The sequence below is a fragment of the Drosophila yakuba genome, chromosome 2R (assembly GCF_016746365.2).
Source record: "Drosophila yakuba strain Tai18E2 chromosome 2R, Prin_Dyak_Tai18E2_2.1, whole genome shotgun sequence".
In the NCBI taxonomy this organism is placed as follows: domain Eukaryota; kingdom Metazoa; phylum Arthropoda; class Insecta; order Diptera; family Drosophilidae; genus Drosophila; species Drosophila yakuba.
This window is the reverse complement of record NC_052528.2, coordinates 10,906,699-10,924,385: the sequence shown is the minus strand read 5'-3', so window position 1 is coordinate 10,924,385 and position 17,687 is coordinate 10,906,699. Positions and strand designations below refer to the sequence as shown.

General features: G+C 44.3%; 1 protein-coding gene across 5 annotated transcripts in view; it reads left to right on the top strand.

Annotated features, from left to right (window-relative positions):
• LOC6530057 overlaps positions 1-17,687 on the top strand; it is a 39,506-nt gene that overhangs the window by 10,104 nt on the left and 11,715 nt on the right. For 3 of the 5 annotated variants that reach the window (XM_015196541.2, XM_015196540.2, XM_039373239.2), the window contains exons 3-4: positions 12,174-12,372; positions 15,888-15,956. In XM_015196541.2, the coding sequence (XP_015052027.1) occupies positions 12,174-12,372; positions 15,888-15,956 (268 nt within the window). The remainder of the gene's footprint in view (positions 1-12,173; positions 12,373-15,887; positions 15,957-17,687) is intronic. The other 2 variants (XM_039373241.1, XM_039373240.2) reach the window with 1 other exon arrangement.

The window sequence follows — 17,687 nt, the reverse complement described above, 5'->3', positions numbered from 1 at the left end:
AGCTTTTATGTGTTTCCTTCCACTTTATCAATGCTGTCCTTCTTGGTCGTCCTGTGACTTCGACTGCTTCCTTGCCATGCCCCAATTCCTTCGTTAATGACTTTCGCGATAAAGGTCATTGGTCGTGGGAGGAGGGGTGTTGGCTTGGTGGGGAAACCTTTTCAATTTGCAAAATCGCTGACAAAACTGGGCAAGTTACAGAGACACAGCAGAGAAAAGGGAACGTTGCAGTGGCAAAACTTACTTTTTTATAATTAATTTCTGGCGACTTGCGATACACTCCCTCTCCAGTTTTGCGAAGGTCATGATTTCGCGACTCATCGGGCGAGCAGCAGTAAGTCAATCATCAGTCATCGTCATTATTATTATAATGATTTTTTTCAGCGTTAAATGAGCCAATTAGTTTAAAATCTTTATTATTAGCTGATTGCTGATGGCTAGCATCTTGTGGACCGGTTTCATTTGGCCTAAAGCGAAAATTGAATTATGCTTTGATGCGATTCGAATTTCGAGTTTGCCTCGCGGGCCATTGCCTCTCCAAAAATTAGCAGCCAGAGCAATCAAAAAGCCATCTGCCAAATGATTTTCGTGGGAAAAGCAATTGCGATGGGAAAACAAACGAAAGTTTGCGCCAAACTATCGAAGTTTTAGCATAGAGATTGGAAAAACTTGGGAAAATGACAAAGTTTATGTTTAGAATGGGGTAATTAATCAATGTGCATAAATTTAAAAAAGTTGTGCCAGAAATAGTTCATGAAACACAAGATAAGTAACTGAATTACTGAGCTTGTATTGCTTTTTCATAGGCCACAAATGACCAAAATAAAGTTAACTTCAGGAAAGTCGACTGTCCTAATTTGTCTATTAACATGAGCAGTTTCAAGTAAAAGTGCATTTGAGATACATTCTTCATAATCTAGAGCGTCTCGATTTATGTGGAGCATGTAGAGCTTGTCCCACGGAGAACGACGCCCAGCACTGGTGGCCTTTATTTACAAGTCATGATGTGCTAATTATTACAGAAAAGTGCAGTCGAATGCCTTTTAGCACTTACCGGTGCCACGCCCCCCGGAGGCGTACGATGATGATAACTAATGCCCCAAACACATCAGGCAGCCATGAACCCAGGTACTAAAAACACCTGTGCAAATAGAAACCCAAAAGCCCAAGCCCAAAGCCCAAAGCCTAAAGCATAAAGCACCTTGTAGGTGGAAGTCTCGCATTTACATGCCATGTATACCATATATGCTATATGTACAAATGTATCTAGCAGATACATAAGCATCAAGCCAAGTGGAGGGGGGTTTTTCGGAGCTTGGCCCCAAACCTTTAAGATCTCCGTGTTTCGGGGGCCCACACACGATAATGTTCGTTTAGAAACGCCTGTAAGTTCGTTTCCCCCCGACTTTCCTCTCTCCTAAGGCGGCATTCAAGCGCGACTAAAGCTAAAAATAATTACACAAAAGACATAACACACTTTATTAAGCACTAAACATTTGATGTGCTGGGATGTGGGCTCCAAAAGTCGGATGGCGGCAAGTGCAGCTGCATGCAGAACACTCGAAGAAAATAAAAAGCCCATTAAAGTCCTGATTAAAATTCGTACTACAGGCGGTTGATTTTGGAAGTCTTTAAAGGCAGTCTTAAAAAGTGTCTGTGTGGGATTATGATGTTCTGATTCTCGAGATTTAATGTTCAACTTTCAGTTATGTATTTCTGTACTCCCAGCAATTAAACAAATAAACAAACTGGATTGTTTTTTAAAATTTCTTCATTTATATTATGCACAAAATTTAAATATTTCATTTATTTCAAAGAATTTTGTTATCAAAAGTATTATTGTGCTGAATTCTGTTCTTCCCAAAGCTCTTTTTCAAAAACGCACTCACTTATCTGCTAATTTATAGCTTCCAGCTCATAAATGTTTTAAATTCGTTCTCCCTTCAAAAGTTATTTACCATTTTCACATTTGAACACATTTAAATATTCTTATTCTCTGTGTATGCCTAAGATACGATGATGATGGATTCTCACGAGCGTAAAACCAAAAGTCATTGGGATTTATGCCTGTGTGTGCGCTTGAGAGTCGGAAAGACATGATTGCTCCTAAAAACTTACAGAAACTGGCCTGCTAATTATGATTGATACGGGAGGAAGGTTCGTGCGACAAGAGTAATGTACATACAAGAGCAACGCCGGCCACAATAAGAACAACGGCGATATATCCGCCGGCAGTTTCTTCATTCGTTCTCAATTTCAAACCCATTTCGCCCTGTTCCCATTGTTTTCCGCCATATCAGATGTATCTTTTACATCTCGACGCTGCGCATGTGCCTGGTTTTTATGGGTTAAAGGAAATGTGGTGCAACAAAGCGTGAGGCAGTGGCAGTGGGAACTTACAGTTATGTAGGCTATATAGAGTGCCCCCGCCGCGCCGTTTGTTTTCCAGCTTAGATTACACACAAAGGAAAAGGCATAAAATGAAAATGAAAATGAAATGAAACCAAGGCAAACTTCAGGGCTGCTCTTTGGCAATTAGCGGAAATCCAAACTGAAACTTTTCGTGATGATAAAACAATTTACGCATGGGTTTATTCAGCTGTTGCAAAACTCCACATATACTACATACATACTTATTATGTGTGTGATTGGGGGTTAGAGTTTATTATGCCAAGTGACGAGAGACGAGAGGACAAATTGATCGACTGATAGACCACACAAACACACAACCCTGAGCTTTGCGACTGCAACCCCGTGGTGGTCATAAATGCGCCATTAGCACTAGCAAATGCATCTAAAAACTCCAACTCCAACTCCACTTGGCCATAAAAATCCACACTCCCACTCCACTCGAAGAAAAAACAGCCACCAAAGCGGCAAAAGCACAGGCATTCATTGCACACACAAAGGAAAATGCCATCTTATGCATTTCAAGTGCGTCTGCCTCCACTATCTGGCATCTCTCTATTTCTACTCGGGATTCGATGGATGGATGGATGAATGGATGGGTTGGGGAATTATGCTTATGTATCAGAGCCCCGGGTCTGTTTTTGATGGGCGTCCCGCACTTCGTGTGTCACAGAAACTGAAGTGTCAATTCCATCATAAGCCAAAGTGGCGCACATATCGCATAACGCATCCATCCCATCTCATCTCAGCTCGAAAAGGGGCCAAAGATGACAACGTTGAGGGGACAAGAAAAAGGAAAATTATTGAACAATTTCACAATAACGAAAATAAAATGGGGAGAAGAAAGCCCGAGAATTACAACTGCACCTCGATACATGCCACATATGGCCAAGTTCACAGCGAAACCGAGATACTCTCACAATAAAAACACGTAACTTGATAGTTACTAAAAGGTCTTAGGTTCTTTCAATCTGTTTGTGGTTTCTTATGCGAAAAAATGCACAAATGGATGAAATGAAAATGAATATCAGTCAGAACTAAATCCCTTACTACGACCGGCATCACTTTTATTTTTAACAATTATACTACATCCAAACGATAGACATTCACTCTACAGATTTGCATAACAACACGTTTTGCGCCATAAGCTTGTTTTATAGTATTTTATGCCATCAATTAGCCACCTTGGCATCCATATTTGGCCATAAATCAAGCATCAATAATGCGCCAAACGATCAAGTCGCGAATTTGACTTGGAAGTAGAGGAATAACCTTTTACCAATACCAGGAAATGTAGCATTTGCACCAAACACAGTTTATAAAATCAAGCTAACGATCATTACTTGGGATTACTATCGCTGCCTTGAATTAGTTAAGCGATTTATAATCCCAAAATGCCGAACCATCAGTTCATAAAGCTACGACTGCGAGTTGCGAAAATCCCCAAGATACACTCTTCAGCCACATCGATCATTGGGGCCTTAAAGTCGTCGTACCTTACCCCCATTGAAATTAATGAAAACATCTGAGGCTGGGGAGCCCCACTTTTCCCCCTGTGGGAATGCATTTTGACAGCAAACACGCCGCCGCAAAAGATACTCGTACGTATAGTACGTACATATATTATCGGAGTATAGCGACATATCCGATTCTCGACGCCAGTCTTGGCGGCATTTTCACTTTGGGTGCGACAACTGCAACGGCGGTCGCCATAATGATGAATACCTTTTTAATGAGCGGCTGACACATGCAGATGCAATGGAGATGTCAGCCCGCGATTTATTATCTGGGAATGGGAATATGAGGATTTGGGGAATTGGGGGCGGCCACTCGGATCGGGATCAAGCCAATCCCTGATGCGTGGAATGACCCTAACCTACCCCATCTCAGCTCGCTTGATTGCCAACTATTGTGCGTTCGTTCAATTCCGTTATTGGGCCTAAACATGCAGAGTTCGCTGGCTCGGAAAAGTCAGTGCCACCAGTCAAACACGCATGCACCGAAAAAAACGCATAGAACATATAGAAACTAATAGCAACTAAATCATACAGGTGCTTATGAGCTCGCAAGCTATCTTCAGATTATTGAAACTATCATTTATGAATTATTAGCAGAATATTTGACGATATTTGCTTGCAATGCTTTCCTTCCACGTTATAATTACATACATTTCTGAGTCGCGCCATTTCTCTCTGTGCATTGATATGTACAATGTACATGTGTACTGCGTATAGGTATACACATAATGAACTATTCCCGTGCATAGTTTCCGTATTTGCCACTGCTCCCCAGCCATTTTCCAGCTGACCGTACTTGCTTTCTAATTAAAAGTTTGCCCCTAACGTTCGCTTTAAACGCAAGTCAGTTTTTTGGGTTTGGTCGTCGGTGATGGTGGGTTGATGGGTGAAAGGGTGGATGGGTGGATAGGTTGGATGGGTGGGGCTCCCCAAATGAACCCCAAAACGAACGCCACCCCGCCCCAAGCCACATGACTCGACCTGGGGTTTTACAGCCAACTAGGTGCCATTGTTGTTGCGGGGCCAGCGAAAATGTTTGTTGATAAATAGAGTTTATGTGTGGGTACGTGTGTTTATTGCCCGCCCGGCCAGGCATTCGTTATAGATGTGCCCGTTTTGGCCATAAGGGGCACTGGGGCGACAGGTGGCCCGGGTCGAGGTGCGTTATCTGGCCAACGACAGCGGATATGGCCTATTGAGCCAGTGTTTATGGGTCATTAGGGTGCGTGGTGGTGTGCTGTTGTGCTGGCAAACAATTCGGCAATATCGGTTGGACTCCTCCTCATTCTCCTCCTTGTGCTTCTCTGCTCCCCGCCATTAACGTGCCATTGTCCTTGAAGTGAGAGCGATACTGATCGCTTCCGCTTGGCCAGGTGCCAATCACAAATCTGCATGCAAAGCACCCGAGAGTTGAGGAGCGGCTCCGCTTAAAGCGTGGCATGCAAATAACTTTCCAAACAGACGGCTGCACCTAGACGGCTTCCTTTTGGAGGCAGGGAGTCATTGTCGCCTACACTGAGGAAAATTCGCACACACTAGAGGCTTGAATACTTGAAGTTCAGAAAGGTGCATTCATTCACCACTGCAGAGTAAATAACAACTTGACTAAATTCGATTGAGGCCAACATAAAAACTTACAATTGAATGCTTTGTTCGCCTAATGAACACGTTAAACTAAAATGCTAAACCACTCAAGAGCTAAATAAATCGTGTTGAACATGCAAATGCTTAATAAAACTTACTTTTTAATGCAGTAAGTGATTAAGAGTTGTTGTTATTAGTTGCTTGTCAGTTAAGAAAACCTTGTTTAGCCCCATTATTGTGAGTAATCACATGAAACTCAATTAGTAAATGCAAAAGAATGCATTTTCTGAGCACAGTAGTTAATAATAAGTAATGATTTAGAAAACTGTTTTCAATGCACTGTAAACTCATGCACTCAAGTTTATGTATGTTGTATATAGTTTTAAGTACAATACGCAAACCTCCTGTATTTTTCGAGTGCTTTTCTCAATATGCAAATGAGTGGCCACCATCGGCTTGCGCCTTTCAATCAGCGGAGGTCCCAGGTGTTTGGCCAGGTAAGCAGCAAGTGTCCACTTGACTTCCGTTTCGTGTTGGAGGTTCCTTGGCTGCCTGATTCCTTGGCTGCCTGGTTCCTGGAATGGAACGTGACACAGGCCTGTCTCTGGACGGCTTTAATCTATTGCATTTGGCAGTAGCATTGTATTTACATGGCAGCCATTCGGCCCTTGTTTATATTTGCATAAATATTTACACAGACCAGCAGATGTGTACATATATGACTGCGGCTTTCAGCTTTTCGGTTTTCGGCTCTCGGTTTTGGCCTTTGGCGCCTCTTTCCCATTCATTGGAGCTTCGAACTGCGAACTGCCGATGTAGGCAGAATTATGCCCCCTTAAAGGGGGAGCACCCGTGGATTGGGGACTCTACTTTGCAGCGATCTCATTTCGATTCGGCAACATGGCACTCAATTATGTCGTCGTAATTTCCTGTTCGGCACAATTATATGATGCTTATCGCCAGCCCGCTTTTTAGCCATATTCCATATCCCATGTTCGGCTTGGCTCAAATGAAGTGTGTGTAATAAATCCCCAACTCGACTTGTCGTCAAATTATGCAAATTTCCAGTGTGGGCTCGGTATCACTTGGGGATCAAAATAAGAGCCGTAGAAGCGATATGCACACATGCACCTCCAGATTTGGGTCATCAACTCGGCGCATCGATAACAACTGGAAAAGAGGGTGTTGAAATGAGAAGGGCCAACTACTCGCATTTCTCATCACGCCCACGCAGCTTTGGAGCAGTTTTGGATCGCTTTTTGAGCAGTTTTCGAGCAGCGCTGGGAAACAATGCCACAACTACTTAGCTGAGTAGCTGAACCCAAAAGCCCTATGCATATGCATATGTAGATGTAGATGCACAGGCACAGATGCAGATGCACCCACTTTTGGCCTCTTGTTTGACTTTGCCCAACACTTTGGGCCATACTTTGTCAACTGACAAAATACACATTCAAGGGGCAGAAAAGAGATAGTGGTGCTGGGAATATCTAGCTTGAACAGCTAAAAAGCAGCCATATCACTTTAGAATACTTTAGTAAGATGGTAGTGAATGAACTGATACTTTTAAATATTATTTCCTAAAATGTTGGAAAGCACAGAGAATTATGTATATCTGATAACCACTTTACGGATGTCATACACTTAAAATCAGTTTGGGTTAAACACTAAATTACATATATGAAGATAAATTAAGAGCAATAAAACTGGACGTCTATCCTTCTATGCCCAACAAAAATGCATCGTACTAAAAGCAGATGTATAATTAATGCAATTTCCTTGCGAAATCTAAGAACACAATTACCATGGCAGCATGTAAAGCTTAACACAACTATTTATTGTGTTATCTATGACAACCCACCATTAGCAAATGCCGCCCAAATAAAGATCTTCCCAGTGCAAATGGCGCAAGATATGTGGCCAGATCCGACGTGGAAATCTCCGCAGTTGACAGCCCTGAATGAAGACCCCATTCTGGAGCAGGCTTCTGGGGGAAAGAAAAAGAAAGAGGGGCACGACAGGCAGCCACACCCATTGGAGCTGCGTTGCTGGATTTGGATTTGTTTCAACGCTGCGAAATGGGTTACATGTGAGGCGAAGACGAGGGCCCTTTGGCGAGCAAACAAACGTGCTAGTGCGAGTGAGAGGGGAAGGGGGTGTGTGCAGTCTGGGAGCGAGATGCAGCACCCACGGTGCAGCGGAGCAGAAAGTGCACTAAGCGCGGATTTATAACGGAAGCTTAGTCCGCTCGCCAGCTCATGAATAAATTAACACAGGAGCATATGTACACAGGCATGCATAAGTGCCTGTATCTATGTGCTGTATGTATATATGTATGTGTATGCAACGGCACCAACACGCCCCCTACCACACATTGTTCTATGCCAGCGACTACTGGCCATATAAGGCCGTAAGATACAACAGCAACGATTAAAATCGATCTCGAGACTCATAAATTATGCAATTCAAAGAGCGAAAAACTCCGGCGCTTCGACAAACAGTAGTGCTCTGCTCTACAAGTTGCAAGATTGCACTATTCTATCGGATCGGATCGTTGCCACAGAGCAAAGTATCTCAGCAGAAAGTATTAAGTGTGGTAGTACTTAAAAAATGATATTTCAGGAGTGCTGGTATGGAATAAAATGGTCTGAATTTTAAATACAGAGTGCTTTTCACTTCACTTTCCATGCTGGAGAACTGAAAGCTTAGAAGAACTTGGGTCTATTTTTGAAAAACTTATTTCAAAAAGTTTCATCTTTTCAATTGTGAAATGGTAGCTGCAATCATACGTCTTGGTAAAACACTTCATACAGAAATGGGAGATTTTATCATAAGTACATATGTGTATTTGCTGTCTTGGTAAATCACATAATTCACAGTATTTAATACCAAAAAACATATTTTCTTATACCTGCACTTTAATTTCTTTTCCATTTAGTTTATAATTTGATCTTACCATTTTCAAGTAAGTGTTTCTAGGCATCATTAGCTCTTTTAATAAGTTATGCTGATAATCTAGCAACTTTTGAATGTGATGATTGATGCTAACTGCATATCCGCCCTCCAGAGGCTCCACTGTATGTGCGGCCCCGTTTGGAGGAGGCTGCAGCTTCATCTGCGTGTGGCCAGTGTGTGTTTTGTTTCTGTTTCTGTGTCCACTGCGGTTTCAGTTATAGTTTCTTTTTTCCGGCCCACGCCCATGTCAGTGGGCACCCACAAGTGGTGGAGTAGTGGAGCTCTATGGCAGTCGGACATTCAGGCACTCGGACAGCTGGACAGCTGGACAGTTGGGCGGCTCAACTTTAACTTCGATTTTCAATATTCATGACAGGAATGGGGGCGGCGGAGAGTTCGTGGCGGGGATGGGGGATGGGGGCTGGGGGGCATGGCCGTGTGTTCGAATGGCAGTCGAAAATTATGGCAATTACTGCAGAGTACTGTAAATTATTTGCTCTGGCGACCTCATTGTCAATACACACACACAAACACACAGGCGAACGCTGGAAAATTCATAACAGCATGTGTGCAAATATTCCCACATGCACTTTGCAGTTGCTGTTTAATAATTCGGTGTGTTTAATGCAAATTGAGCGTTTAGCGGACGTCAGTAGGCAGAGCGAAATGATCAACTAAGTAGGTCCGTGACTCCACTATTAAACGTGGCCAAAAATATCTACCACACACGCTTTTAGATCATGGTGATTGGTTTTCAACTGGCACTCCACAAAAAAGTCTTTATTCCAAACTATAAACTAAAAACTTCTCTGGTGGCTTTCCATATAAACTGTTTTCTATATCGACAACATTGTGAAATTCATGATGTATTACTTTGTTTCCCGTGTGAGTAAGTGTCGGGCCAAAGTGACCACTCAGTGGGTCACTCATCAGCGAGGAATCCGCTTAAGCTCATGGCTCCTTATCTCGCGATTCCGAGACCACAATTATGCCTCTTGGCTTATCGGCTCTCGAGCGAGCAGCCCTCAATTACACTGTGCGCATAATTATGGCCCTCAAATCGCTCTTAAAAGACGGCACGAGATTCCGACGACATCCCGGTCAGCAAATCGGAGTGGGGGGAGTGTGGGAGGGCGGAAGCGGTAGTAAGCGCCTTATGCGGCTTATTTGTAGGTCGTATAAAACGGACGGCTACTTGCCGGATTTTATTTACTTTTTATACGCATTTGTGCAATATTTATTTTTATGCCAACTGCAGTGGCCGAGTGATAAGCGCTGGACAGCCGGCGACTGAGTCTGGGTATGGGGTTGGGGTTGGGGAGCCACTATATAGGGGGATATATTCTGGATATCTGTGGAGAGGGGAGAAGTGGAGAAGTGGAAGCGGACGGGAGCAGCGACAGCGGAAATTTATGGCCGTCGCATAAAAACGCATAATCAGTAAGCGAATGTGCCACAAAGGCAGAAAAAGAACAAGGCGGGATTGGTGATCGGGGATGGGGAATGGGGATTGGGGGGATTGGGGGCTTAGCCGAATGACCGCTGGATAGGGAATCGGCAAAGCTATAGCTTCAGCCATACCGGAACAATTCCCCCTCGGGGAGCTATCAGCCACACACGCGGCGGTGAGCACTTCGATAGAAATGCAAATTCAAGCAAAACTTGTGCGTAACTTGTGGCTACTGAATGCGCACACTGCGAGAAAAGAAATGGTACTCTTATTTGTAAAATTTGTCAAGTCTTACAATTGCTATCCCACTAAAAGATAATTGGATTAACAAAATCTAAGTAAGTTGGATATATTTTAAATGTAAATTAAATTGCTGAGAATCTCATTATATTTCTTTACATTAATACGTAGTGTATAAGATATTATTGAAGATCTTTAGAGAACATATTTATACGTATATATATTATGTACATATGTGATTGGTATACACATAGCTCCAATATTGCTTTTCCCAGTTCACTTGCTCATTTCTACTTTTCATAGTGTTTGCCCAGGCACCCCCTTTTTTTCGCAGTGCATGTTGGGCACACATAAGCTGGATGAGTCAGTGCTAAATTGGTCTGCCTAAAGTGCAACGTTTGCACTCTGCACCTTGCGCCTTCGGCACTATTTCACTGTCAATTGATCGGCTGGCTGATGGGATGGAATTGATGGGATGGAAAAATCGAGGAGGAGAGGAGATTTGGGGGGCTACGTTAATTAAAGCCCTGTAATGTCATTAGTTGGCCTTTTGACCCGGCTAATTAGGTTTGCATCTAATGCAAACGCGGCGGCAGGATGATGGCTGCCAGTCTGCGGATGATTTCCAGATGGCTGACGCATTTGCACGCGATGCGCTACTTGGCGTCTCACTTAATTACCGACTGCCAATGGCCAGCTTGATAACAGTTAAATTGATTTTGATTGCTTTATTCGATGCCAATAAATCAAAGACGGATGGAAATTCTCTGCGGCACGGCACGGCACGTGGGCAGCAGAATGCTGCGAGTGCTGGAAAAGCGATACGCGCGATATGGACACCGTCATGCTGGCCACATATATTTGGCCACATTAGATGCATATGTGTATCCATCGGCACTGGACACTGGACACTGGACACTAGACACTGGCCAATGGCCACTGCCCACTTGTCCCGGTGTCAACGTCAAACACGAAACGAAACATTTTGTGCGATTAGCTTGTAAGATTGTTTGCAGCTCTTTTTTCTGCGGCCATTTATTCAACTGCAGTCGACAGTCAGTCGGCAACTCGATAGTTAGAGTGTGTAAAACTGGATTGCAGCTGGACCGGGCTAAAAGAGCCAAAAGCCATGATGCTGAGGGGCTGGGGTGCTGTGCTGCTTTGGTGCTTTGCTGCTAAAGTTGGCTTAGATGTGAACGTAGACAAGCTGGCAAGCCGAAAGCATTTTGGCCTCATGGTGATTTTGGAGTTGGAGTTTTTTGTTTTGGTTTTGGCCTGTGTTTGCCCACTCGAATGCCTCCGAGTGGCAATTTTATCGAATTATTTGCACTTAGCTGCAAATTCAATTGGAAATAACGAGCGACTTTTCGTCGTTAGCACTGGGACGCTGAGGATACCTCTCTGCATCCATGCATCTAAGTGCAGGCACACACATCCGAGTGCCCCAAAGGCCCCAAGAGCAGCAGGTGCCTGGGTGCCTGGTGCCCCATGCACTTTGCACACTCCGAGTCAGCAACACAATTGATATCTCTGTCGCAGTCTATTTGGGTCGTGTCAGAAATGGCCCCAAGGTGGTAGCCCCCATCAATTGGAGCTGTACAGTGAGCAGTGGCTACTCTACACTTACTCAAGCTGCTGGCTCATAACGATGTGATAGTTTATTAACACTCAAAAAAGCCATCACCAAAGCCTGGTAATTCTATAGCTCTGCTTTAATTTGTTTAGTGTATTGCTTAGTGCAACTATCGGACATATCAATTTATGAGTTTTGCTTAGCCTATATTTACTATACTTGGTGCGGCATATATTTGCATTGTGCAATAACTTTGCCTCTTGTTTCGCTTTTCGGAGTTTTCCGATAAGCGACGTGAGCACTAGGAAATATTTTGACACTTCTTTATGGGGCAATCTACGAGAGGTATGCTAACTACCAATAAAGTGAATTGGTGGCCATTCGGTTGGGCAATAAGCTTTTTGCGCTAAGATACTCATACTCATTGCATTCTTTGTACTTTCAGGCAAAACGAGAAGGATTGCGATGAGGACGACAAGGAGGATGTGCTCGACAGCATGCCACCACCGCCGAACTACATACAGATCTCGCAGGGCAGGATTCAGTTGGTTCACCAGCCGCGGACGCCCGTGGAATCGGAGACGGGAACGCTGCCCCTGGAGCGGCATGGAGGCTCGATCTCCGGATCCGGCGGCTGTGATAAGGTGAGTTTTTTTGGCACCATAATTAGCCCCTAGGCTTGGTTACTGGTAACTCCCGGCTTTTGGTTCTTGGGCTTGGGAGACGTAGCACGTAGCGCTTTTGGGATAGACGTAGACCCATCCAATTACAGACAATCAGCTCGAATCAAATCATAGCCCCCGTATATACATAGCCATTACTTCCCCTCCAACAACTAACCTTCGGCTCTGGTGTTTTGAGTTTTTTCCTACTTATTATTTGAGTGGCTAACCCAATTTTTGGAGCGCGGTGGGGAAAAGCAAAAAAGAGCAGCGCGCTTTCCATCGTTTCCATTGTTGGCGTGTGGGGAATTTTCCCAAAGTGCGGCATGCAAACGAGCCTCTCGGCGAGGCAAACACCTTTGAACTCGGCTTCTCGGCTCCTCGGCGCTTTAAAGTTTGAGCCACTTGAACTCGTTAACGTGCCATTCGAGACACATCGCAGCGGCGTTCCACAGATTGATGAAGGACTTCTCAGGGGCCAAATGACCTCTTGACATGCGAGTCTCCGGAATCCCGGCCCGGGTCAATCCCGGGTCACGCCATCCTGGAGTCTTCTCACTGGAGCCGCTCACTTGCCGGCAATTTGTGTCCAATTTCGCCACAATTTCTCCACCAAATTTCTCGGCCTAATTGATCGCGTTCAAGCCTCGACTGGTCTAGCCTTTCCCATGGATCGATGGTACTCCCCATGTGCTGCCATGTGCTCCGTTTGGCTCCATGGCATTCGAATCTCAGATTCTCGCTGCTGCTCACGTTCCGACTTCCGTGACGTTTTAATAGCACTAAGTATGGCGCATGCGCAGCCGCTGCAGTTAATTTATGGTAGTTACGGCCTGTGGATGTGCCTGGATGTGCCTGGATGGTCCATAAGCGGCTGCAAATGAGCCGGGTGAGCCAAGCCAGGCGGGAACTCGGGAACTCGCGGGAACGCGGTAACTACTCCATGTAAATGGCAGTTGACGCGGTAATGCTTCTGGGAAGCAGAATCCACTGGTGAGGCAGAAGTCACGGCTCCCGCTAATTGAACCCACGAATCCGCTCCAGAGGCTGCGTGTCTCGATTACCAAGCACCGAGTCCATCCAGCTGCCAACTGCCAACTGCCAAGTGCCCAGCTGCCTGAAGCTGCCCATCGACAGACACCCACTCGCGGCAAATTTGCCAAATGGCATCTCGATTATTTGCGCACACACAATGGATCCGATGCACTGCATCCATGGCTGTCATCAGAACCCAGTCACGTTCTCTCCCCATAACTTGCTGCCGTGCTTTTTGAAGTCGCTGCCGCAGTTGCTGCTGCAACTGTGCAGTTTCGCACTGGCGACGAGTGATTGAGGCGGGTTCAACGAACTGCCAGCTATTTATTTGCTGTGTTTGCCCAGACTTGCCCCTCCATCCAGCTGCCCCGCCATCCTCTGAAGCAGCTCCAGCTTCTGGCTGTGATTCTCCAGCTCCCCGATCCTCCGACCGCGCCGCACATGCGCACAGTTTCGCCAGCTGGAATAGAAGTCTATGGGCTGGCATTGTTGTCGCCGTCTCCATTTCATTGCCTGCATTAGCATATGGATATACACACATATCCCACTTCTGCTATATTTGTTTACACGGAAAAAGTTGCGAAGTGCGGATTTCATACTTTCGAGAAGTCAGCGGCCAAAGGAGCTGGGAGCTCGAGAATAAGCAGGGAATATAGTAAGTTTCTGCGTAAGCAAATATGTTTTAAACCTACTGGATTCTTTTAAGAAACCTTTTTAGAAACCTTTGTAAGATTTTACTGAGTGCTCTCGTTAGCTAACCTAATAAGTAGTCTAGATCCTGGAGTTTTTTCCCTGTGTAAGACTGGCAGCTCCAACTCGAGACCGAGACTGGATAATTTCCTGCCACAAATCATGGCATTCATTCTCGCCTAGTTGGCCAACACTTTTGGCCATTCATAATCCCGCTCGGATCGTAATCTTTATGAATTCTCCCTCGTTGCGGCAGAACAACAAAAATCAATTTGTCTATTGCGCAAAAAGGCCGCGCTGCAAACAAAACCCATGCTTCGAAAGACAACACAACCCATTTTCCTCAAGCTATAAAAATTATTTTTACAACTTCCACAACTAATATTAAGTGTTTAACAAAACAGAAAGGCAGCAAAAAAAATAAAACATAGAACGAAAAAATCAAAAAAAGCAAACTGCTGTTTTACGAGCGGCGGCGTCACATTAGTTCTTTTGTTTTTTGTGATTTCTGTGTGTTTTGTGTGCTGACTGTTCGAGCCAAGAAACATTTGCCGGCCATTTTTGGGCAGGGGAAAACTTTGAAATTGCCATTTCCATTTCCTGTCCACGCCCCCCGCGATGACTGCCCGTCATGTGTGCAGTATATAAAAGTACATAAAAATCGAGACAAGTAAATAGCGCACTAAGTAGCTGATCTCCCGGGGGCTTTTCCTCATCGATTTGGAGTCGAAAACTCGCTTCTTGGTGCCACCGTTCTTCTGTGGCATGTCAGCCTTGCTCTCGGTGAATTATTGGCCATGCACACCTGCAACTGGCCCACCTGTCCCCACTTTTGCCCCCCTCATTCCCCCTTGGGCCACTTTTTCACCTGCCCGAGACCTTCTCCTCATCGCGTGCGGATTAAGTAGAAACTCATTGTGTTTTACTTTGGTCCGAATGCAATGTTGCATTCACTGGGAAACTCGAGACCGAGACTGCGTCCAAAAGAGTTCAATGATTTGCTTTTTACACCTCGAATCTGTTTTCGGTTTTTCGGTTTTCTGTTTTTGTTGATGTTGCTGCGACAAGATCGTAAATTCATTTCAATTGCTTTTCCATTTTTTCGGGCTGTTATAACTATTTTTATCGCTTCGCTGCTAATAGTGTTGTCATCGCAGCTGATAGCTAAAAAAAATACTTATAAGTATAAGTTTACTCATTGGAGGTGATAAATTATTCACATTTGCACTATACTTAAACTTATTTCTTTGTAATTAGTTGCGGTCCACTTGTATTTTAAAGATTCTGTTATTGATTAAGCTATAACGTTTGTTACTTGCCAATTATAATTAAATTATTATTTTCATATTATTAAACTAAGCGCACATATTATAGTCACGCCCTAACAACTTTAATTGCTATATTCAGACAAACTGCTACTGTTGGTGAACATAAATTTAAATTAGTGTTGCATATTTGGCTAAGATTAAAACCATCATTTAAGTTTAGAAGCATCCTTTAAAGCTGAAAAATAATTCTTTGAGCAGCACTGAAATCGCTTCAAAAGTCACACACCCACTCACACCCAAAAACTTCATTGGTTCACTGGCCATATATACATAGTTATATATTTATATATGCATATATATATACCGAAAATCGAGGAGATACACCCATGCACATACTCGTATTCAGCTAGCTTTAACTTTTCGTTTATGGGAACTTAGCCATAGCATTTAGCCTTCTTGTGCTGCTTCCTGAGTTTTTGGTTTTTCTGTTCTGTTGTTTTGCAGGATGTGTTGGAGAAGCGGATGATTGAAGTTGAAGGCGCTCTGCTGCGTTTGCAGGAGCAGTTCCAGAAAGTGAGTACTCCCACCAGCCGAAGTGTATCCATCCATCTATGTACATGCACACAATCTCCATACTCCATACGCTATACTCCATATCCTGCTTCTGGTCCTGGTCCTGCGACTCTGAGATGTTATTACCCGGCCCGGACATTGCTCTCGAAATGAACTTTGAATTCGATGTCGCCGGAGTTGGGTTTTCGGCCCGATCCCGCCCATTCCCCAAGCATTTTAATTTCCTGTGCGGTCAGCGTGTGAGAGATTTTCATTCGGAATAGGAGGGTGGGGGAGCTGGGGTCTTCCGGGTCTAGATGGACATGGGGGTCATTAATCGTGTTCAGTCGTTTGCGCTCTGTGCGGTTTATGCGGTCAGGCTGGCCAACAAGGTCGCCTGGACGGGCAATTAAAAGTTACAAGCTTAAATTACATGCATATGTGCCGACATCAAATTATACGACAGCAGGAGTAGAAGCCCATTGAGGCACAGGGATAGAGCACTGGACAAGCCCTACTTTAGTGGCACCAAACAGGGAAGAATACTCATTTATATAAATTACTCTTTAATAACATTAACTTGAAATAGATACCGTATACGATATACCCTTTGAAAGATAAACTTGTTAGGGGGATTTATGAGAAAACAGATCGAAACGTTTGAGAACTACCATGCAAATTGGCCAACATAAACTCACATAAAAAAGGAAAGTACGTCTTAGAAAAGTTGGGGGGATGGGAAATTCCGACTGTTTATTACCTTCGGTCCACTCGATCAAAGCCCTCTCAATGGCAAATCACAATCTAAACTGTCATCGCAATGGCCGGAGGAGCATCCTCCCCCTTGTCGGCTCGAAAGAAAGTTTAATGGCCGGAACTTTCCGGCGGAAGGAGCTTGGTTTGGCATACGCATTTCCGGCTTTAGGTAATTGAATTTGATAACAGAGAAAAAGGAGCAGAACGAGCAGAAGGAGCAGCACGAGCCAGAGCCCCAAAACGAGTTAACTGCTGCGAGTTTATGGTGTGAAAAGGAGCAGCGTGTGGCCTCCGCATCCTCAGCATCCTCCATTCCACGCCCACACACATTTTTTGGCCAACGATTTCCGCAGCCAAATGGCCAACCGCCGCCCGCTGTTCCTGATTTTCACAGGAAGCGGCGGAGACAAAGCGCGTCGAGAGGAAAAGTGGAAAACTGGAAAAGTGGAAAAGTGCTTTCTGCTGTGTTTTTGGCCCGTTCTGGTCATTGCCTGATTTTCTATGCTTTTCTATGCTTTTCCATGCTTCTGGCAGGCGGCCCAGCTCACAGCACACTTTACGAGTGCGGCTGTTTCAGTTGCCCCCAACCACCCACTCTCCGCCTTATCATCTCGCCAGGCTGCAAACGTGGACCACGTGAATCCGATTAGTGCACTCGGAAAAAATGCGGCTTCGAACCAGAAACAAGTGTCGTGATCACTTACCTGGAAAGTCCAAGAAAGTGCTATCCAAACTATACATCTCCTATATATACATGCATGTATATTACTTTGATTTCCTGGATGGTACTTACGCAATACTGCGCTCTAAGAAATTTAGTTTTCGAAATAAGTATCAAAAAGAAGGTATATGTCTTTTATATCATTGGATATATTATAAGGAATATAAAGTTGTAAATACTTTAATAGGACTTGTTTTACTTCATCAATACTATTGATGGTTATAGTTGAGTAATTACTTGAAGCGATCTATAAGGATAATGCAATTTAGCAATGG